At 41.5% G+C, this 24,541-nt stretch overlaps 1 protein-coding gene across 2 annotated transcripts; it reads right to left on the reverse strand.

Annotated features, from left to right (window-relative positions):
* Nucleotides 1–5,553: 5,553 nt before the first annotated feature.
* Nucleotides 5,554–24,289, reverse strand: LOC105931039 (neurturin). Of its 2 annotated transcripts, XM_036138428.1 has the most exons (5): nucleotides 23,680–24,289; nucleotides 23,078–23,527; nucleotides 18,398–18,498; nucleotides 10,528–10,813; nucleotides 5,554–10,002 (listed from the first exon to the last, which is right to left on the reverse strand). In XM_036138428.1, exons 4-5 carry the CDS (start codon nucleotides 10,784–10,786, stop codon nucleotides 9,569–9,571), a joined length of 693 nt encoding a protein of 230 aa, XP_035994321.1. In that variant the 5' UTR covers nucleotides 10,787–10,813; nucleotides 18,398–18,498; nucleotides 23,078–23,527; nucleotides 23,680–24,289; the 3' UTR covers nucleotides 5,554–9,568. The 2 variants fall into 2 exon arrangements, with proteins under 2 accessions (XP_035994321.1, XP_012724979.2); XM_012869525.3 differs by lacking the exon at nucleotides 18,398–18,498.
* Nucleotides 24,290–24,541: the final 252 nt, after the last annotated feature.

Consider the following 24,541-nt stretch of genomic DNA (forward strand, 5'->3'; position numbering starts at 1 on the left):
CAAATAAAGGATCATTCTACACTAAAATAAACTGTTTCAAAATGCACATGGATCTGGTGTGTACAATGTATATCTTTTACAGTGTAAACAAGGATCTGGTCCATGCAAATTTACTCGGCAGCAGCCCTGCACATTTTCTGTCTTTCTGGTAGTTTTGCATTATATTCTCTATTTAGTTATCAACAACAGCAGCAGGGATCCTACTTTTCTATTTTTTTTTACTCTCATTGTCAGCTTCAGTCTGGCTCCACCACACTCTGTGTTATTATTGGCCACATTAGCCACCGATGTTATTTAAACTAAATGGTGAAGTAATGGAGGGAGGCACACTGGTTTGTTTCATTGTGTAATTGCTCACTTGAGTCGACATCTGATTAACATTTTCCTACGTTGGCGAGTTGCGTAGTTAGAAACTGCTTAACTGGGAAGCGCATCTCGACGGGGGAACTCAGACTGTACAAACTCTGTCCCTCAGCTAATATTTAAACGGTTAGGGTTGCATATATTTTCATCTGGCTGTACTGAAGATGTGTAGCTTCCAGCAGCAGATCGTTGCTGAGATGAACGGCTGCGGGGAGGGTTAGTGGTTCAACGTCTGTTATTGCACCACTGTGGTTGGAAGAGGTGCGACAAGTTGGGCAAATGTGAAAAGCTCACTTTAAAGCTGCAGTAAGTAACTTTTTTTTTTAAATACATGTATATATGTTTTTACATATTTGTTAAAACTGTCACTGTGTTCTGACAGTCGAATATGAGACATCATTTGTGAGGAAAAAAATCAAGCTCCTCTGGCTCCTCCCAGTGGTCCTACAGCCATTTAGAGAAATACACCGCTGTCGGTCTGAAAAACAAAAACAAAACGGTTGATTGTTACCAGTGTCAATCACTATTGTGTACGAGCCGTTTACACCCTCTCTCCTGCATAGCCCTACTGGCATTCGAGCTCAAGATTGCCGGAGGGCTGCAGCTGTGTGGCGAAATGGTGAAAAAACAACATGCTTTACAGGAAAGCTGGCAGCTTCTGGAGTGGCATCTGCTATTAAAACAAGAACAGGTAAACACTGGAGCAGCACGACAGGTTCCGCTTTGGGATGGAGAGGGGGGCTGTAAGGTATTGTTCATATTATCAAGTTTCAAGTCCACAGACTTCTCAAAACTCTCTACTTCAGCTTTCAAGGTTTTTTTTTTCATGGTAATGAGTATCTTTGAATACATAATTTCATTGTATCGTTAATATCAAAGTTTTAGCATTTTAACAACCCAATTATTCAGCTACCTAGTGGTCAGAGTATGAACTACCTGAGTAATGAAAGCATAAATGCAGACTGCATGGATTTTGGGTGAAAACTTGTGAAATCGTCTAAATCTGTGGTAGGTTGCATATTAACAACATACATGTATCCAAGCTTTTTTAATGTCTTCTACTGATTTGTGACGCACCACGGGAAAACCAGGATCCTGATGGCAGAGCACAAACAGAGATAACAGAGCAAAACCTTCAGTTTCTAAAAAAAAAAAAAAGTGATTTTACGTTTTATTGCAAAAATGTGCTAATTGAAGTTACGAAGAAACCTCTCAATGCTTTAAAGGAACAAGTCATGACACCTAGTCAGTGGGGCCTCCAGAAATGTTTCATAGGGGTGGCCAGATGGAGCCACTTAAACTTTTGGGGTGGCACTGGAACTAAAAGCCATAATTTCAGGATTTTATTCTACTACTGTAGTAAAGCTGCCTGTAGAAAACTATCTTAAAGACTTAAGTAAACGCCTACTAATATCTTCTGGTTTTTAAAGTTTTATTTGGATTTTTAATGTTCCTAATGATCTAATGTGCATAGACCAATAACAGTACAGTTAACATTTTGAGTTGAACAATAATTCCTTTTTGTATTGTGTAATTATATTTAGAATAAGGTGTACATTTATTAATTTATTGGAAAACAAAACAGTTACTATGGGAAAGTAGATACTGGCAGATACAAATAAAAGCGCGATAGAAGCTCAGGAACAGCGGCTGCCTACAATTTCCACTGGCTTCTGGTGGTGCCACTGCACCAAGTGGTTAAAATCAGTACAACATATGCACACAAAGCCTGCAGTTTCTAAAAGGTCCGTTACTGGTGTGAAACTGCTGAATTTTTACTTCCACAGGACGGGTCTATGATGTTTTATAATGTTCTATGTCTGTTCTGCTTCTCTTACTGGCTTCCATGTTTGCAGGCTGCTGCTGTTTGCTAAAATAAAATAGCAAATGCTGTGTTGGGAACCCTGGGAACTCTCACGTGATTGGCTCAGGAACCAGGAAGTAAACACTGGCTACACTCTGCACCGAAGTAGTTCTGGACCGTACCTCTAGGTTTGAAAGGAGGAAAATCTGACTAAGACATTGTTGATGGAGAGGACCGATTATTTATTGGGAATGTTACTTCCCAGGTGACTAATAAGAATGATTTAGGTTGATTTTACAGTAAATGTCTTACTTATTGCTCCTTTAAATAAATTTCGGAGGGTTTAAAACAGTAAACTATGTTTAAACTTGGCCTCTTTTCAGCTTGAACCTCAGTCAGCCGGCGTTACTTTAGAGATCATTGCTAGTTTCCAGCTGACCTTAACCAGTACATGAGTGCAATGAAGAAAGCTTTGGACTCACGGCAGAATAGCTAGAACATAAGATATCAGCTGTCGCCAGCACATTTAATGAAGACAGAGGCAGCAAAGCGCAATTTACAAAGCTGTATGCCACAAAACTTCGTTATGTACGCACTCTGTGCATACAAAATGACAAATAAAGTTGTCTAAGTCAAAATGGAGAAAATGCATAACTAGGCTGTGAAAGAAGAAAGGAGAATTCGGCACCACGGATGGTCCTGAACTGCAAACTGTCATGATGCAACTTGCAGAGATGAAAAAACAATTAACATTTACCAATTTTGTAAATGTCATATCTTATTGTCATGTGTGATATGTGATTTTTTTTTTTTTTTTTTTTTTTTTTATTCCTTTATTTAACCAGGAAAAGTCCCATTGAGATTAACAATCTCTTTTTCAAGGGAGTCCTGGCCAAGATAGCGGCAAAAGATTACATTACAATTTACATTACAGTTTACAATAACATCTATCTAAATTAGAATTTCATAAAACAGTTACAAACCATAGATCTCATTTCCAAACCTTTGAGCAATCGTTTAAAATGTCCAATCGGAATCAAATCCTTCAACTTCCAGTCTTTCTGAAGATTGTTCCATGCTGTGGGGGCAGAGTACTGATAATGTCATATGTGTGATTATTTGAACAGTTGAAATATGTTTGTTTGTTCAGTGCACAGATGTAACACAAATATTGTAATGCATTGCTGTAAATTAGCTTTAAATAGACAAACACTGCTGTGAGTTCACCTGACAGTGCAGCGAGTTGATCTGGACCCTCTACTGACACGCACTGAAAGGCTGGGAAGTGTTGCTACAGGGTATGCAAAGTTATTGAAATTAACAGCTTTTGTTAATGCCCAGCTGGCTTCCCAGGTGTTTCTAAAGAAACTACAACGCCCGTTTTCTCACTAACATTGAAATGGTCACAGCTTCTTCTTCTCTTCTTTGATTTTCACAACTTTGACATCATTGGAAAGCTTAGATTCCACTCTTTCAGGATCAGATCTGTAAATAACACAAAACGACCCCGGGGAGACTTGTTCCTGGTTGTGTCATGGCCTGTCACATTTCTCATGCGTTCTGTTATTTTGTAATTTTTAGTTTACTAAGTTTTTGTCACAGTACACAACAAGTGACATGAATGCAAATGAGAAAATTTGTATCTACTTCAAAATGGAAATGAAAAAAGTAAAAGACTTTTAGTTGGACATTAAGGTACTATTTATCATGCTCATTAATAACACCACACGATAGCAGGCAGGAGCTCACACAGAACAAACATTTAGCACGTTCATTTCTTACTTCAGAGAGTGTGGATTGCTGTTTCTGGAAAGTAAAATTAATGTCGACAGTTTTTGGGGTAAAAAATGATGTCTCCCTTTTTTTACTTTTGGGTGGAAGCAGATGTTGAAGATCAGGCTGAGTCTCCTGCTAAATACAGGTGAAGGTTAATGAGAAAATATGTGGGTGGAGGAGGTTTGCAAATCATGCGTCATGTTGAAGCCCTGTTTTAACCTTCGAGGGTAGCACTTAAACTTGAAGTGAACTTGTTTCTCCTCACACTGTTCCAATTTAAAACTGACTTAAAAATTATCTAGCAAAATGTTTCATGTATATGTCTTACTTAAAGGAATTGTTGAATTTTACTCATATTAGAATTTATTGGTGTCATTAGACTTTTTTTAGTCAACCTTCTCTATGAACAAAAGAAGTCCTTCATCTCCTGATTTTAAGAAGTCTTGCTGTATCTTTGTTAGTTGTCAGATATTTGATTTTCAGGTGTATGTAAATAGATTTTAATATAATCAATAAGTTATTTCCTGCATTTCAGTTGGAAAAGTGAATCTCACTTAGATTCGTTATAGACTAACTGCAAAATTTCCAGAATCTGTTTATATTACAGTTGACAAAAGTTTTTTTTTTTTTGTCACACAGAAATCCTGGCCTCCTGAAAAGTATGTCCATTTACTCTACTCAATGCTTTGGTGGTGCTTAGTGCAGTGGCATGGAGGTGATTATCCTGTGGTGTTAAGGAAGCCAAAGTTGCTTTTAGCACATCTGCATTAGTCAGAGATGGCATGTCAGAGGTAAGTTAAGTTAATATGGTTCTAAAGTGATCCAGAATGGTTTAATACAGCAATCCAGTCGGAGAGACATTTATATGGTCATTATTAAGAAGCTACAGCTAACTTGAACTGATTATTAACAGTCCGTAATCCACCAACATCGCTGCGTACCAATCAAGTGCATCCTTTCCCTGTAAAACATGCACAGCAGCTTTCGTCTAGCTTACATAGCCGCTTCCTTTTCCCTCTTCGTTACATGTTAATAAGGCTTGAGTCAGAGACCAGGAGTCCAAGTCAAGTCTGCGCTTGAGGTCTTTTATGTTTGTGACTCAAGTCTTGAGTCTCAAACTCGAGTCGCCATCTCTGATTATAGTTCCTCTACAACTTCGAAACCAGATTCATCCATGGTTGGTTTTGATCTTTTAATGAGATTTGTTGACATACGCAGAGCCACATCTTGAAAACACAGAAAAAGAAATTTTTTTTGCTCGGTTAAACATTTGAAATGTAGCCGTCCTGTTCCCTGTAACTGCAGTTTATTATGCAACCCACCTGGCAACCTGCCCTGTGCGCCTTTTGAGCCTTTTGTCACCAGCGCTGTTTAAAACCTTGGCTGTGGAGCTGTGTGTAGTGTTGGGACGATGCTGCTCTGTTTCTAATCTGCTGCATTATTCATTGAAATCTGATTATCAGCAGATCTTGAATCTTGACGTTGGTTACAGATTTTGCCTTCTTTTCTCTCAATATCATGAACATCATCTCGCATCATTAGCTGTTCGATATGCATTACAAGTACCTGACATGTAAAAATGTTCAGCGAAGGAGAAATATACATCCACATGTTTTAAAGTTATCTTTATTCAGCAGTCAATATAGAGTGTAAGATAAAACATTTTTGGCACAGTTGCTCGATGATAAAAAGCTGTCCCCTTTATGTGTGGTAATCTTAATAAATATGAAAATCTATAATTTATTTCCAAAATAAATACAATATAAACTACAACATAGATGCACCGCATCTGCACCCCTCGCTTTGATCTTCTCATGAGAAAAACAAAAATGTAAAACAATAGCTGTACTTCAGGCAGTTATTTCAAACTACAACAGGACATCTGAGGGGTCGAAAAGAAAATATGCATCATAGTTCATGTACACAGCTTATTACTCTCCTAAACGTCTACCAGGCAACACAACACAGAGGCATGTTCGGGGCCAGTCCAAAGGCTGTACAGTACAGTAGGTCATGGGTCAGAAAACGCTTTACAGGTGGGTAAAAACTTCAGCTTTCTGCTTCACAGAGGAAAAAGAAAACATTCCACTACCTTTAACTAAAACCATTCATCTGTTTCCCACTTTCTCCTGTTTCATCTTTGCAAATCAGTTAAACCCTGGTTTGAGGCTAAAATTTCACAGATTCCACCCAGAGTAACAATTTGAATAGCTTATATTACCTTAAACATGAGAGGAAAGATGCTTAATGGAATCTGACTTGGTAAATTTGTCACGTCTGATTTGATCCGATATTTTGGCAATTGTTTTAAGTAAAATGGATTCTAGCCAATGTAGAGATACAGACATTTGTTGGCACTCCTGTATAAGAGATAGGGGGAAAAAAAACTTAAAATAAATGACTGTTTTTTTTTTTGCAGTAGCATAATTGCAACCTTAGGAAGTTGGAAAAATCCAACCTTTAATCTGAGTACATTTATTCACAGGGGAAAGATTCCCATGCTAAGAAATAGTTTCACTAACTTGGCTGTGGCACAATTGGGGTTGCAAAGTCTCCATAACAAGCATTAGACATCATGTACGTGACAAGCCATTGTTTGGGAGTCATGTCGGGAAATGACCTTCTCTGACATCCAGATTTGGCTTTTTGGCGACGGAACCCTCTAGATGGGTTTGGCCTGAAACAAAAATAAATATGTGGGAATGCACGTCATCCCCACTGTTGATTACAGTGGAGGATCTGTGATGCTGTGGGCTGGTTTCCCTTCCAGAGGTCCTGCGACATTGGAATATATGGGATCATAAACTCTTCAAAATACCAGAAGGTTTTAATTAAATCTGGTGAACTCCGTAGGAAAACTGAAAATGAGTCGACACTGGATCATTTTACGTGATGATGATCCAAAACATATGAGCGAATCAACACAGAACTGGCCATGATAGTCCCCAGACCCAAGTCCAGTTAAAAACCTGTTCTCTCCATGAGAGAACCCTAACTTGTTATGTTCTGTTGGGTTCCCAAGAGGTGTATAGTCCCTTCAGTGAGTTCTAGTTGCATTGCAGGATCGTCTCCCAGTAAGATGTGCACGGAAACCTTCCTAATGCCCGGTATACACTGCAGTTTTGGCTGTTGCAGACAAAACACAAGGACTGTTGAAAAATTGGCTCTAAATCTGCTGTCTCGCGTCACACTGTGAGACAGGTTCAAGGACAGCCGTTGTTGGTGTCTTCCAACCAAAGATCCACTGCGATTAATGTCTGGCAGTGTCGGATACTTTGAAAGAAAAAAAAAAGTTTTGGATTTCTGAATCAATTCCAGCCAGGAAAAACCTGTCCTATTTGCTCCGATCAGACAAGTTTGTTTAACCAGAAGAAACAAAGGCTGTGAACAGGAGCTATATGCATGACGGATTGTGCGCCAGGCACAAACCGGTAAGAGCTTTCATTAGTGTTCTCTTGTTGTGGTAACCTAATCCAAGACTGATAAAAAAAATTGCTATCTTGATATTTTTTTTGTACTTATATTTTGCGCCTGCGTCGGGTTGTGATGTGCTGAACTAGGATATTTTGCTGAACTTATTCGTTTTTTATTATTATTTATGAAAGATTGTTGACGCTTGATTAAACAGATTTATCCAGAGAGAAATCTTTCATTTATTACTGGACAATTATTTTTAACTTATTTGATTGTGGGGTTTTTTCGGATGGAATTGGGGATTGAAGAGAAGCACGTACAGCTGAACAGCTGATTTTTGCCGGGCGTTCTAAGAGATTTAGCAGAAAACTGTGATTGTACATTGTGCACACATCAAACTTGAAGTCGTACCAAAGATTCTTAAATCCACGGAGAAGTCTTATAAGCACAGTGCATACCGGTCATGAGGAAAGCTCCCAGGAAGTATCCGGATCACATTCCAATACCCCATCAAGTGACTCCTATCGGTCTGGAGGAGCAGCAGCGCTAGGTTCCCTGCATGCGTGAGCTCCTCAACCCTTTTCTAATCCAGACACCTTACAGAGGAAGAGCGTTTTAGCAATTTGTTCTGTCATGAACCTTATCTGATAAACTGTGGGTGAGGGCAGGAATGTAGATGGACCATTTAAATGTTGAGCTTTTCTCTTTAGCTCAGCTCTTTCTTCATTATGACAAAATGGAGCAGTTATTGCATTATTGCAGACGAGGCTCTTGTCTAGCTTTTTATCTGAACAAGATGCCAAGATACTTAACTTCCTCCTCTGCTTTAGGCAGAGAGTGGCCCCCCATCAACTCTCATACAGGCCAAGACTTGCAGCCGTATCACTCTGAAGGTCATGGCCTGAAGATGGAAACAGAACCACATCCTCTTCAAAAAGCAAAGATGAGACTCTGGGTTTCCCAAACCAGACACCGCATCACAAACACCACAAATGGGATCGGAGACAACAAATGCATCTCTGGAAACAAGATACACTTTGTGCTTGAGAACGCAGACATGGCTTTGGGTATACAAGAACCAGACCCTTACCAGTATCCATGCAAACCTAGGTGGACTGGACAACCAAACCACCATGACCTCCATTTCAGTTCCACAATGGTATCTGTACGCTCCATCCTTGTGAAAGGTTACAGAAGGAAACATTTCTGTCTTACAGTGCATTAGCAGCAGGGCCGATAGTTATTTCCTAACATGGTAGTTTTCCCTCTGAATAAAATATACTCAAGTAAAAATATTATATGGAGGTTATACTACTGCAATAAATCATCAATTTATTTCATCTTTACCAGGAATGCCTAGTAAATTATTTTTGGGGAAGTAGAGAAGATTTGCTCCACAAATGCAGGTGGGGATTTTTTTTTACACTGAGAATACATGTTGAAATACACAATACCAATAAAATGCAGTAATTATGGGTCTTGTACCTGGAGCTACAGCAAAAAAATTCTTTCATTTATAAATTATAAGTAACACTTCTTCTCTTACCTGTGTGATAAAGCTGCTGTTAGTAACCATAAAGTACACAAGTCAAGAGGAAACATGCCATTAAAAAAATCTTCTTAGACTGCCACTTTTTGGACACATCTCAAAGTGTAACTGCGCAAGTGGTTGTGTATTGAGTTTTAAGCGAACCTTGTTGTAATATATGTTTTATTTTATGTGCCTGACTAGTAATTTGTTGGAAGCTATACAATTTGGATTGAAATCTCAATGAAGTGCAGTAACCGTGATGATCCGATCCACTCTGGCGCGTTGTTCTGAATCTAAACATGGACAAATGACTAAGACACAAACCTTATGTTGCTAAACTGATGTTAACACCATAGTTCACAGTGTTACTACACAGATAGAAAAGATATTAACACGTATTTGTTTGTGCTGTAACTTTCGTTTTCTTTTCATTAGTACGTGGAATCCAAACACAGCGCTTTGTCACCCAAGTGATCTGTTTCCAGCTCCCTGCGACAGACAAATTCAGTCAAAGTCAGTCTGTCATAAGATTCCCATGGAGACGGCATAAACATTTTCCCATTGTTTCCTCCGCTCCGCCGGTGTTTATATTCCCTTGTTTGTCCACTATGCATCCCTTTCTGGGTCTTTGAGCAGAAGCTTGCAGCAGCTTGAAGAAGTGAGAAGTTCGTTACTTCGGGTCATACGCACCCACAACTCTTTGCTGATACATTAGATATTTTGTTATAAGTGCGATTTCCGTAGAACACGATGGGCTTTTCAAACTTAGTGGGTCGGCAACAGGGATCTTTGCTAACTTTGTTCCTTCGACCCCTCCCAATAAAGCCTTTTTCAACAACGTGCTTCATGACTAAGTCATAGTTTTTCTTCTCTTTGTCACATTGCCCGCTGCAGTACTGCAGCTGTACCGTTTCGTCGCTCTCGAAACCCAGACCCAGTTCGTTCACAGTCAGAACCAGCTTCCTCAGGGAGCAGGGCCTGGATTTGTGAGCTCTTTTAGTCCTTCGAGCCTGGGTCATGCCAAGGGACTGGTCCCTCCGTCGCTTCCTGTCCAGCAAGGTTCCCAGCACATGCTGAAGCTCACCCTCCGTAAAGCTCTGCAGCATCCCAGAAACTGAAAGAGACGAAAGATTGACAGCGGTGTTATTGACAGGTAATAAAGGGAGACTCATCTGGCTTCCTTGGAACTTTGAGCCAGACTTTCACAACATTGAATTCTACAGAACCGATGGTTGAGAGCGATAGGGCGCTAGAGTCGCTGCTAACAATGAAAGTCATGCGCCAACAGATGAACTCTTATTTGCTTATATTTCATGCATTTGTTTTTTTTTTTGTTTTTTATCTCCACCAGCATTCTACTTCCATGGAGATAATTTGGTAGATAAATGCTGGTGAATGAAGCCACAGTGAAGAAAAACAGTGCAATATATTCCCTTCTGCTTAAAGGTTGTGGAGCTCTTATGTACAGTCTGTGACGAATGAGGTGTTAATCGACTGCAGGTTTGTTTTAAGACATTACAACCTGCTCTATAAACAATACAGTCGGGTACTAAGTGTTCTGAGCCCTGGCAAACCATTCCCCATGACACCTATCTTAAAACAGACAAGAAAGGAATAAAGGAAACTCAAAGTTTCTCACACTCTGAGAGCAGGGAGTTCATGTTGTTTCTTGTTGAGCGGGTCTTCCGAAGAAGACTGTCTCTCTGCTGGGGAAGGGCTCGCGGTTCCGCTGAAGATGTTGAAGAGGATTTGGGGGATGGTTCTGAGGGAGAAGATGCGTGCGGATGTTTCGCTTGGACTTTGAACCCTCTGATGGAGAGCGTGTTTCTAGCGAGGAAGGTGGACAGGGCTGCAGCACAGAGCACGAAGGCAAAAGTAGCACCTTTCCATAACTTCATCTTAAAACGTGGGGGAGCATTGAAACTCTGCAGAGAGATGGAGGCAAAAAACAAAATGCACAACGTTCAGATAGTTTGTCACATTTTAAGCGTAAGCAAAAAATAAATAAATTAAGTAAACTGTGCATGCCATTTCTGAGATCTTCTCCTGAATGGGGCTTTTATTTCAAAAATTCAAAGAGTCTTTATTGTCACCGCGTGTTACTGTGGCGAAATTTCTCTTTGGCCACTCCGGTTGAGAGTACACCCAATGAAGGCAAACATACAAACAGGCAAAGAACAATGGTTATTGTATTTTTTCTTCTCCCATTATAGCTTTCAAGAGAGATTAAAAAATAAAAGGATGATTCAAAAGTTGTATGAACTAGTTGTCCTTCATGAGTCACAGATAACAGATAATGAGGTATTAAGGTGCTTATTGTGCAATGATGATTTTAGCATGATATGTCATTCTATTATCAGCTTGTCTGAACTAAGGGTGGGTAGGTACATAAAACAGTGATATGGCTCTCCATTAGGGGCACCATTCTATTTGGGGGCAGCACGAATACTCAACGGAAAGGGAAAAAAGTAGCGACCTGCCAATTGTTCTGTAAGAAATTATGGTCGCAATGATGTAGAAGACAAATATTCTGACTTGTTTGAAATAAACAAAAATGTTCCACTCATTTTATTGCATTATATACTTTTTGAAAATATGCCATACAAACCTGGACATAAATTCTAGAAAATACAATTTTACATCTATGAAACCTTCATCGTCATAAGAAAAACTAATCACTAATTCAATTCAAAAGCAAAACTCATAATACAGATTCATTAGCGACATTTTTATATATTTTAGGCTAATCGTGTCCATTTTGATGATTAAGGCTTACAGTTAATCAAAACCCAAAAGTCTGTCCCTGAGAACATTTGAGTATTATATATGCGCAATTAAAAATTATTTTTAATACAGAAAGGTTGGTTCTAGGGAAACCTTCGCCCATCTACTGCACAGTATATGCACTGAATGCTTGGCCTCGGTGCAGCGTGACATGCAGACATGTGTTGCTCTGCTTAGGGGTCAAGAAAGCCCAGGTTGCTTTGATATCGGTGTTTAGCTTGTCAGCAATAGGTCCTTTTCTATTACACGTAATGGAAAAGGACCTATTGCAAAAGCCCTGCGTGTGTCGATACAAATTTATACCGGGAATTTCAGACTCCCGTGGCTTTAGTTTAATGGGAAAAGGGTCCTCATCTGAGGCAAGGACTTTTCAAAGCCTGGGTCTTTGTTTAATGGGTAAGGTTGTGTGCAGTAAGGCAAGGTCCACCGCTTAAAGGTTAAGGAGATGCGTTTACAAATCTATCAATTTTATACTCCACAAAAAAGTAGTTTTAATGTTTTTAGGTAAGAAAGTACACCTCCAAACTTCATCTTTGCAGTCAGTTAATCAATGTTATGAACAGATTTTTGAATCTGCTTTTCGAGTTGTCGGGCGCGGCAGAGTTGCGCTGATGGGTTTGTCTCGCCTAGCAGCTATAGTTAAAAAATCCCCCATTGCAGCAGTTTTTAGGTGGCCATATAGTCTGTGATTTACTGGTGACTATATTATTTTGTCACAGCTGAAAAGTGAATAAAATATTTATTTATTTTGAGCGCAAGTAGAATAGGTCATGAGGTGTAACTCCATCCGCAAAACCAGTTGTGCTTTCTCTATCTTGTTCTGCAGATGAGTGGCTGGATACTGATACAGCTTCTCAGTCTGCCTTTGTCTGTTTGGCCTACGGTGTTTACTTGGACCCGCAGAGGTGTACCGGCCCCTAGCAGATCAAAAAACGCACAGCGAAACCAAACTCTGAAGCTTTAAATCTTGGGTCTTGGAAAGGAAAAGTCACCTTGCAGTATTATGGTTTAAGGTGGGGATGTACAGCTGTGACTAAAGCAAGAGCTGCTGAGCCCAAAGCCGAACCAAAATAAACATGGCAGCGCAGGAGGACGCACGCATAGCTGCTTTGATCACATCTGTTTTGTCAGAATCTACAATTTCATATTTGAAAGGGCTTGAAGGAAATGGACAAGGCTTTAAAAGAACCAGCGTAACCTGTGGTTTCTCATGGCGCCTGCTGCTTATGTCATACTGTGATTGGCTTAAACCAACCTTTGCTAGGCGGGCACTAGGTGTCGCTTGGCCCAGTGAGCTTGACAAGTTCTGCTGAATGTCCCTCCTTTCCCCAGACAGATTCCATGGGAGCAGACCTAGATTGATAATGTGTGGCACTCTCGGTTTAGCTCTACACGTTATCAATCTGGCTTGCTAGTTTAATGAAAGGGGGCTGTTCTCGTTCAGGGGTCTTCAACTCCAGTCCTCCACAGGTACTTTACTGCGGCTTTTAGATGTTCTAATACTGCTCCAACATTCCTGAATCAAATTACCCATTACCAGGCCTTTGTCAGATGTCACGGGAGGCTGAAGAGATAATTCAAACATTTGATTCAAGTGTGTTTGAGTATGTACGTATCTGAAAGCTGCAGAACAGTAGGTCTCGAAGAAGTTTCTCTTGACAATAACCCATAGTTTCTCTGTGGGGATTACGTTTGGCCAGTTTGCTTGCCAATCAGCCACAGTGATACCATGGTCTTGGTTCTGGCGTTTGTAGGACCCAAGTCCATCTGAAAAATCTAATCGGCATCTCCACACAGCTCTACAGCAAAGGAAAGCATCAAATGCTGTAAAATCTACTGACATATCGCGGCACTGACAACAGACTTGGTAAAATGTGGTGAAGCAACACCAGCAGATGACATGCAAAATTAGCTTTGATCTGTATAGTGTCTTTTGGACCACTGAGCAACGGTCCAATCCATATGTTTTACCATGGATATGTCTGTTTGATGGCTTTTGAAGCACCATCTCCAGCTACACTTCACACCTTGAGAACCTTGCCAAAACTCTTTAAATTGATGTTGCTTCACAATCCTTTCAGGCTGTCGTTATCCCTTCTGCTTGTGCACATTTCTTCCTGCCACTAAACTTTCAATTATTATGCCTAGATACAACCAGCTTCTTTAGCAATGGTTCTTTGTTGCTTATCTTCTTTGTGGATGGTGTGAATGACTATCTGCTCGACTACTGTCACGTCAGAAGTCTTCTAGTCTTCTCTAGTATAGGTCTTCTCTGATATCTGACACTTTGAAGTTAGAGTCTGTTTTATATGGGTTTCAGTTGAGTGTTTTTATTTGAATAACTGCAAGTAACTTTCCTACGATAATCTAATGCAATGTTTTGTAACCGGCTGTCTTTTGAGAATGCAGTGTATGTTTGAAGTCGGCAGTGTTTACACTGTCTGGGTGGGATTAGCACCATTTCATTGCTTGGATGACAATATAAACTTCTTTATGTTAATGTTCTTGTAAAGAGAGCAAAAACATTCCTGCCTTTTACAGGAATCTCTTGACCACACCTATTTGCAAAGTAATGTATGATGAGGCCTCGGCGAACATGTGTGCTCTGAGCTCCCATTATCACGGAAAGCCCATCCCTCCCGCCGCAACCGCCGCAAAAACTCAATTTAGAGAAAACCAGACGTGTGTTTTTTTCCTTACCCTGATGGTATCCGCGACATTTTTGTCAGGATCTCTCCGTTGTATTTTTCATGTCGTGTCAAAAGTGAGCAAAGCACTTTGTCGGATCCGGAAATGGTATGCTGGCAGCGACTTAAAAGCAAATCCAGACCAGCCTCGCAAAACGTTTTGCCAGACTGGAGCCTGTAGCGTATATACGTACAGGCTCCCGGATTGTTTACAGTGAGGGGAGAAAGCCGCATATTTTTTGTCATATGGTTGACTACAGCAACGAATATGCAGCATTAATATGATCTGTAAATCTTAGCACAGTAAAAAGTGGTAAGACTGAAGTTTCCTCTCACAGGGTTTTTTTTTGCATTTCCAGTAGTGTTTTTTTAAGAGCTGTGGGCAAATTACAGAAACCACTAAATTGTGAGTATTTTGGACAATACTGGAGGAAGCGCACAAACAAACTCTATGCATGAGCGGCCGAGGAATAAACAACGTCTAAACATGTATAACTAGTCCTATCGGTTACATCTTGACTCATCACTCATAATTTCATATGGACTTGACATGCCGAGGAGTCTCTGCGCAATACTATTCATTTGAAAGTCAAACATGTCACCCAACAACCTCATTTAATGGCCAGTCTATGTAAATCAGAGCAGCAGCCCTGGTTTACGTCTGATATCTGATTCTTACTGCTCTATCTGATCATCAGACACGATCAAGTCTGGATACGGATGGAAACGGTTTCTAAATCTAATCTTTATTCCCTTTCCTTTGTTCTAAAATGTTTTGTACATCCTTTCCTCCATCTCCCTGATCTGTCATTCCTTTCTTCCTTCCTTGCAGCCATTTTTTCCTTTCTCCTTTCCCTTATGTTCCTTCCTATTTTTGTGTGATTCCTCCTTTCGTCCCTTGCTAATAACCTTAATTTGCTTTTCCTTGTGTCCGTATTTATCACATTTTATTTCAGTACGTTCTGTCTGTCCTTCCATCCTTAGTGTCCAGCCTCCTATTCTTTTTTATATTCTTTGTCTCCTGCATCCTTTTTTCTTGTCCTTTTCTTTCTGTCTTTCTTTTCGTGAATTCTTAACTTCCTTTCTTTTATCATTCCTACTTTGCATCCTATTTCCCGTCCACACATCCGTTCTTCCTTCCTTGTGCCCTCCTTCCTTTTTCCTACTTCCTACTTCCTATATTATGGCTCCATCCTTTCTCCTACGTCCTATGTTCCTACATTATATCCTACTTCCCTTCGTGCTGGTTTTCTTGTGCCCTACCGGTCTTTCCACTCTTATCCTCCTCATTTTAAGCTTGTCCACTGTAGAAATGTCTGCCGTTAAACCAAAAAGATATTTAGTGTTTTATATTTTTAAGAACTCTAGAAATTTCAGTGGGGAGTATTTATATGGAGAAATCTTTGTGAACCCTGAAAGAAATCCCCTCGCTCCTGTTCAGAGTGATGAATTGTCAATATTAAAAGAGTCAAGTTTGTTATGATCTACAGCCCAGGATGAGATCACTGTTTGCTTCTTCTAATAATAGGTCAGTTTGGGGCGATTATTCATCCCCGGGTGTTAGCCGTCTCACACCGCAGCAATGCGTCAGTGTCCTCAGCTCGTTAACTCGCCGGCACATCTCAATAAAATAATTACCTCGTCAAGAGCAGATGAGGCCAGCGGCGTGTCAGCGGCTGACACTGGACATAGCCGGGCCGTCGAACGCTGATCTCACGTCCCCTGAAGACACTTTGATTGTCATAATTGCTCCACTCAGAAACACATTAGTCACATCTGCAGTCGGTTGCCAGCAATAAAAGTGCCAGGAAGCATTCGGCAGCTTGCTCAGACGGTCACGGAAAATTAATCGGCTCAGACATTTAATATCTACCTCTGGCCTTTGCTGCTGAGGACATAAATACACAGATAGTGATAGGGTGGAAGGAGGGGGCACTGGTGTTTTCTTTTGGATTAAAATGGAAAAGACACAATGCAGAGAGGCACTGTAACACAGAGGATACAGTGGAACCCCAGAGGACTTTTCCACCAGAAGGAAAACCCATCCTCGAAAAGACATAAAAGTACAGATGAGCTCCGAAGACAACTAAACCAGCTCCCACACATCCTCAACATGTCTGGCTCTTCACAAAAGCTTCACGTGGCGATGTGTCCCTGCATGCTGCTGCTGCTGCTGCTGTGTCGAAACGATGGGCGATTTAAGATGCAAGGCCCAAAACAATCTAAGCAAATCCACTATTCACAAGCAAACAAGAGCCGAAGACAGGCGAGGAAGTCTTGCTCTTTATTCTTACAGCTTTTGTGTAGGAAACGGCACCCTATGTTTGCCGTCTGCCATGGGCAACAGACAACGGTCCTGGAAGGTTACCAAATGTCGACCCACAGAAAAGTACGTCCATGTAAATGCAATGTGGCTCTCTGTCTAGGGCACCACGCTGGATGGGGCACAAAGTGATAAACATTAAGTAGCTTTATCGTTTTATATGGATTTCAGTGGGTGCTTACCGCGTGCACCTCTGCGGTGACTACGTGGTGCTGTTTTTTAATTTTTATAAGCATCAGCTATCTAGTTTATTGATCTTATCCTATTTATCTGTTCTATTGTACCTGAGGCAGCGAAGGGGTAGCTCACCTAGGGTGCTATTCATACATGAACCACCCACTGACTGTATGTATTCAATACTTGGTCGGTGCTCGTTTAGTTTGAATTAAGGCTCATGTATACCCTTGTAAAAGAGCCTAAAACTACAGTTTAGCTTAAAAGTCTTGGGTGTTTTTCTTTTAATATGTAGCACTTCTCCTCCTAAGCGCCTGTCAATTGATCCACAACCGTAAAGTTACAAAAATGGGGAGGTGCATAAACAATAAACATAAGCAAACCCCTTCCCAGTAGGGTGAAGACAGTAGATATAAACCAGCATTGATGCAGCATGGGATGAAGGCGGTCAGTATTCAGCACTGCTGAGGTGTAAAAAAAAGCCTTAGCTGCCTTAATATCTGCCTTTTGGTTCTGGTGTCTCTCATCTTCCGCTTGACATAGATTCTCAATGGCGTTTAAGATCGCGCAAACTTGCTGGCTATCCAAAAGAAAGCAGTGTCTGAAAGTTAATTTGTTCAAAAATGTTCAAAGCCATTCCTAGGACGTTATGCATGCCTCAACGCAAGCCGTACTCAGCTATAGTCAACTGAGCTCTTGTTTCCGCTCAAAGATTGCATTATCTCAAATGACACTATAAAATTGACGTTTTCAAGAAATAATTGGGTCAGTGGCTGTGGTGCCGCTAAGCCGACAGTAATGTAATTACAGCAGCATGGTACTCGCATCCTCCCCTCCTCCTGCTGCCAGAGGAGACACTCAACACAATGCCATGGCCAATGGAAGATGAACCAGAGAACTGTCAAAGTGGGCATAGGTTACGTTAGTGGTTAACACCAGCAGACAAGGGGGGGGGGGGGGCTTTCTTGTCTCCCTGCTTGGATGTCGACCAACGCGGAATGACTGCTGGGGAGATCACAGACAAATCGAATGAAGAGCTTCTTTGTGCAGACACCAGCTTTTTGTGTCTCACTACTCTAGCGTTTCTTCCTATAGACTCCCTAAATACAGCCTGTTCTGTCTCGCAGTGACTCACACATACCATAAACACGCACGCACGCACCGCCACTGCGTGGTTTCACTTTTCCCAGATCCTCTGACGAAGGCGAGCGTAGATAAACTTTCCAACCCTGCAGTGTTTGTCACAAGTTCCCTTCTTTGCTTTCATGTTCCTACAGAGACATCACCGAACACTAGATTATCCAGATTACATAATACCACTGCCTTTTGATGTCAAGAATCCCCCTCAGGCCTAACCTTTTGTGTGTGTGTATATATATATATATATATTTATGGCACAACCAGAGGCCTCTACCGACAGATCATGAATGTGCCGCTCCACCCATGTGACCGGCTGGTTCTGAACTTCACTGAACACACCCCACCAATACCTGCACTGGAACGATAACAGCAGCACGACAAACCGCGGCAAAGGCACCTACTGTGTTGTTGCAGGGGAAACAACGTGCTTATGGAGTCCCAGCGAGGCCCAGTCTTGTCTGTTCCCCTCTTAAGTGAGCATCAGGAGGCCCGGGGACAGTGCCTGGAGAAGGTAATAGGGACATATTCCAAAGATCAGGGCGGGATTAGCACTAATGCCTGCCGGGTTTATCTAGAGTCACGTGGACAAACACCTGGCTGCAGTGTTGGTGGCTGTGTGTGTGTGTGTGTGTGCGTGTGTCAGTCAGTGCTAATCCATCTGACACCTCAAACTCAAGGGTTAGGCCGGCATGCTCCGAGAGAGAACAGACGCCTCTTCCCCTATAAACCCGTCTCTAATGTCGGAGTAATGAGAGAGAGAGAGAGAGAGAGAGAGAGAAAAGCGTCAGGCTTTGCGAGTGGGAGCTGTGGGATTGGCATCAAAAAGGTTGGGACATAAATTGGGTGATCTGAACCAGTAGTGGCTTTGCCAACAGCGTACATTCCTCTTAACGCAAGAAGAAGAAAAGAAATAGGTTAAAGCGCGCTGTAATTTTGTTGTGCGGCCACACGAGTTGGCAAGGACTCTGTCACACAGCAACCAAAGTAATACTAAAACAAACGCCTGGTGCTCGTTAGTGTGAGAGCTGCTGTTCATTATTGAGAAAACATCTTTTTGAACATTTTTACGCACATTCTTATGTCGTGTTTTTCTACTTAGTGGCTTAAAAAGCTTACATTTGTCCCGTCCTGTGGATGAATACGGATTAATATGTTGACAAACAGCCTCGCACTCAACAACTGATCCTGTTTCTCTTCAGGTGGCATTTAACACCTATCATAGGAGTTGCTCATTCATCTTATATTGCGTATAATGAACACATTTGGCAAGCAGAGAGGGAGTTACATGACAGTCACAATGGAAACGATCTTGCCTCATCACTATTTGTGTTCCAGAGATTGATGTTATGTGGGCTACTTTCTAAAGAAGAGTCCCTGAGCTGCTATTCTGGACGTTAATCTGTCCACGCCAGATCCTCTTTTAGCACAACAGCATCCACTCTAAACCCTTGTTAAACAGGTCGATGATTCTTCCGCAGAAAGGTTCGGTGGCCATCTGCCACTCGCTTGAACACCACTTTCAAATGGGATTTGTTTCGAATTCTACACCACTCACCAAAAAACAGTACGACACCTTGAAATCTGAAGCTGCACTGCTTTGCAGGACGTGATGCTGAAACAGTTCTGGCGTTCAGAAGAAGATTTTTCACTAATTAGTCATTTGCAGGTTACCGATAAGAAGGTATAGTGAGGTTTCAACAAGTTATATTAATCAAACTGCTAAATTTTTATGTTACAGAACCCGTGGTTTGAAGTAGAGGTGTACCAGGAAATCGGCTTTTGACTGGAACTGATCAATTTTCCTTTTGGTCAGCCCTAACTAATAGCCAGCTGATATAAAACTGAATAGGTCTTTTTCTGATCAGTTAAGTTATACTTTGTTGTGGACGGCCACTGTGTCTGGGTGAAGAGGACTCTTCAGTATCTGAGAGATGTTTTAGAATGGCAACTCAAAGGAAGCACGAAGATGTAAAACGTTATTTAAAAGCAAACGTTCTACAATCGTAAAGACATACCTACAACTTTTTACGGCTGCAAGAGAGAGAGCAAGGTGTTCACAGCAGATACCGGAAAGGCTAAACAGAGTGCGGATGCGTTTTTCAGTTTTATCCTTTCGAGCTTTCAAACTGTTATTGAACATGCTTGATTTGTAAATTAAGGAATTTACTTACTGCTATCCTCGCCGATATAAGATGCTAAACTGTTTAAAAGCTCACCCATTTTAAATAATTTTGTATTTGTTTTAAAATACCGTTAAAACTGTGTTTTACAGACTACTCTGTCCGACACAATAATTGAGTGAGTACAACAGGAAGGCAAGAAAAACAAAAATGTAAGGCTTTTCTAATAGGCTTCTTAATTTCAAGTGCTAAAAGACTGGAGCGCTGTAAAACTTAAACCTGCTGTTTACTATGGCAAACACCAGAGAGCAGAAATCAGCCTCACAAAAATGATCACCTGTAGTTTAAAGTTATTTTAATAGAAATGGCAGAAAAATTTCCATTTAACTGGATTTTTCTCCTGCTGTATGTAGCATAGAGTGATGCAGCGTTCTTTATCCCTCTTATTGCTGCACACTGCCAGTCAGCTGATTGAAAGAGGGCACCCACATGTTTCCTTTCCTTAAAGGAGCTATAAGCAAGACATTTACTGCAAAACTAACTACAATTTGTCACCCCGGATGGAAGTAATCTCTCCATCAACAATGTGTTAGTCACGTTTTTCTCCTTTCAAACCTAGAGGTACGGTGCAGAACCACTTCGGTTCAGAGTGTACCCTGTGTTTACTTCCTGGTTCCTGAGCCAATCATATGAGATTTCCCAGGGTTCCCAAAACAGAGCGCAGGAGTTGGTATTTAACTTGGCAAAAGAGCAGAAACCTGCAAACATGGAAGCCAGAAAGAGAAGTGGACCAGAATACAAGATCATGTACCTATCTTGTGTAAGTAAAAATTCAGTGGGGTTTCATATAAACAATACACCATTTAATAACAGCATATTAGATTGTTGTCACTAGCAGGCTGTTGAGACACTAGGTGTAAGTATTACTTATTGCTCCTTTAAATGAGGGACTAATGGTACGTTCCTTTTGCTTTGGAGGTCGAAACAAACGAGTCGCAGATTACGTCATCTCCACCTTTCTGCGTTCCAGTTTCCCCTCTTGTCAGACAGTAGGAAAAAACACTGTTGTGTTAAAACAAAAACAATGATAATACTGCTGTTCTAGGTGGTATTTTGTGCAGATAAACAGATGTGAAACGTCACCTGTACGGCTGACTGACTGTTACACAAATGATAGAGAGCTGCTACAGTCAAAGTATGAGGTTTTACTAAATGTTGCTGCGAGTAGAAGCCATCATGAACTTTCCGACTCGTAATGCCGACTTTAGGGCTCGTTGCAGTTAAATTTTCCGACCCAGAGGTTGAGAATGCCGAATACGGAGGACAAATGGAGCGCAACATAAATGATCCGTTTGTGGGGTTTTTTAATGCTAAAGGAAAAGTTTAAAATAAAGCTGTAGAATGTGACCTAACTGCTTTAATTTCAAAAGAGACGAGCAGCAACTGTTGGTATTGCGACCATGTTGATTACTACAGTCACAATCATGCCATCTAGAAACACCTATTTATTGCTTTGATTTTAATTTGGACTTTAGCAAAAATACAGCAACAACCGACCACTAAATTAAGTGAAAGCACAAAAGTGCCTCTTGTGTAGAGTATTATACCTTTTTTAGCTTGCTATTAGTATGAACTAACCCTAGCTCAACTAACTGACTGTAGTTTTAAAGCAGTGTTATATTAATAACAATGATGATTGGTATTCATTTACTTTAATACTTCTGGTGAGCGGGGGGAAATTGTGAGCCATCTGATTGGCAGTGTGCAGCACCGGGGAGCTCTGAGGTTCTTTACACTCCATACAACCAGCATCTTTGTAAACAAACCATAAACTATGTGAATGGTTTGATAAAAAGTGGCAGTGGTTTTGAAACCTTGATATACCTTTAGTACCTGTAAGCGGGCCAGACTGACCAACCGCAGATGTTTGTTTTCCTACAGTCCTTGTCTGCTTGGTGCTGTCTTTTAAGCATGATGATCTATTGGTAGGTGGTCATAATGTTATGCCTGATTTTTCCTGCCCAAAGCCATAGCCTCCCATATATGGCCTTTAATGACACATGGATAAATGAGAGCTCCTACAGTATCTTAACGCAACTTTGGAATTATTAAAGGAGCATTTTGGAAAACAGCCCACTTTAGCGAGACCTCTGGGGAAGGGAAAATCTGCGCCGGTGCTCCCGTCAATCTCACGTTTTTAGCTTCTTCCAGCCACAATCAGATTTGTCAGGTTATGAAAGTTGAACGCCTCAGCTGACTCTAGGCTTAACCTCGATCAGGCCCCCTGGGGCACAGCTAGATACGGCATAATCTCTACGTATGATATGGGCTTAGTGCAAAGTGGATCATCACTCCGGTAAAAAATAATCCAAAGGAGTGTGATCAGGCTTACTGTTTTTTTTTTTTTTTTTTTACAGCACATCTAATATTCCACTGTCTCGATCCGCTTAATAAACTTAAAAAAAGCTGCAGCTCCATAAAAGAAAACCTGAAGGCAGGGATAAAATAATTAGCAGGGGACTCGTAGCCGAATGCCGCTGTGGCACAGCCAGAGAGCAACTACGCGTGGAAATGAGGCAAACCACCACGTTGGTTTGAGTGACAGAGGAAAGTTTTCATCCCTGAAAAACAAACTTGTCTGCGTGGTTGGAGCAAAAAGTAATTACAATAGCCTGTTACTGTTTTTGTTGTTGTTCTTGCTCCAGCTTGGTGGCATGCCCCCTCCACCCCCCCCCTCTCCTTGTAATCAGCGGTCAGCGCTCTGCAAACATGTCGTGCCAGCCGGGCTGCAGCGCGCCGCTGTCATGCGGTCGCAAGCGAGGGCCGCTTGTTGATACAGATAATCCAACGTGTGTTTTCTGGCACTCAGGCACTTAGCTGCTGCTGACAGAGATGCCTCTCTAACGCCTTCCCACATAAACTGCCAGCTTAAACTAACAAAAGAAGATGTGCTGTCCTTACCGTTCGGCCCGCTAATCCAGACTTAGCTGTGTGGCGTCGGCTTCAGCTGACCTCCCCAGGCAAGTGCTGACTGGGTAAGTCCATCTTCATCAAAGGTGAGGAGCACAGGCAGGAGTCCTGCTTTTTTTTTCTTCCCATAAAGTCTGTCACAAATCCTTCGCCTTGCGAGCGCGGGAGGTGTCCTGACTTGATTCAGGTCCAGGATGTGTTATTCGTTGATCATATTTGCCTTTCCATTGAAGTGTTATAAGTGGTGACGATCAAAATCAACATTCCTCTGAATGTAATCATGCTCTTTATGGGACTCCGATAGATCCATTTAAAAAAAAAAAAAAAAAAGAGCTTGAAGGGACGATTCACTTTGGTTCAGAAAATGCCCGTCAACATGCCTCTTCTCGCAGAACTTCTTGCTCTTCTGTTTTGCAAAAAAAAAAAAAAAAATCCTTTAACCTAAAACAGAAGGGGGAGAGCAGAGCTGAGGTGCAGTGGCATGCAATAAACAGATCTCACAGATGTCTTAACTTTTATCCCATCTGTTGAGAAACTCACTTCCCCCTCAGAGCACTTTGTCTCCACTGATGGAAGGACAATGCACATCTTACCCTCTTTTCCAGCAGCAGGTCCTCCGTTCTGCTCCCAGGAGGGGAACTCTGCGGGTCGAGAAGGATGGGTTAGGGTGAGGAGGGAGAGCGTGGTTACTCTAAGTGGAGCAGAGAGCTTCTTTCTGATGCCTCTGCCTGCCTCTACACCCCCCCCCTCAAACTGTTGCTCCTCCTCCTCCATAGTTGTGCTTGTGGGCCGAGTCGGATTACTCCTGATATGTTAATCTTCCTGGCTCTAACTCCAGGAGCACTAAAGGATGCTTTGGCCTGAGCAGGAGCTTACATTCACCTTCTGCCGCAAGGGAGTCTGCCATCTTAAGCAGGCGATTGGTAATAGCCTCAACCGGGCAGATAGGGTCTGCTGTAGCAAGTGCTTTCCAATCATTTAGGGGGAATTAAGAAAGTTGACAATTGATTTAAAAGGCTCCGAGACGTTTAAACCTTCTAAACAGCGTTATCAAAAAAAAAAAAGAAGTGTTTCGTGATTCAATCCGTAGTTAACTGGAGAAAAAAAAAAAAAAACTGACTGTTGTTGTTGAGGTTCTCACATTTCCCTCCAACCCGGACCCGTGTTTCAGCCCGTGAGCCCTCGAGCGGCAAACGAGGAGCAGATGGTCGTGCTTTTGGAAGGTATCAAGCAGTCCAGACTGCAATCTAAATAAATACCCTGTTCCCAGAGGAAATGTGTCAGGTGTGCAGGGTCGGTGATGTATAAACAGAGTCCAACCTGTTTAGAGATGCGCTAACTGATGCACACGATCCGAGGAGATGCCACAAAACTCCACAGGTGTTGCTCTTTGAGGGAGCGTAAACCTTATAAATTAATCTGTGCACGGGTTGCGTTTGGTGCCAGACTGTTCGA

This window comes from Fundulus heteroclitus, chromosome 6 (genome assembly GCF_011125445.2).
Source record: "Fundulus heteroclitus isolate FHET01 chromosome 6, MU-UCD_Fhet_4.1, whole genome shotgun sequence".
Taxonomy (NCBI): Eukaryota; Metazoa; Chordata; class Actinopteri; order Cyprinodontiformes; family Fundulidae; genus Fundulus; species Fundulus heteroclitus.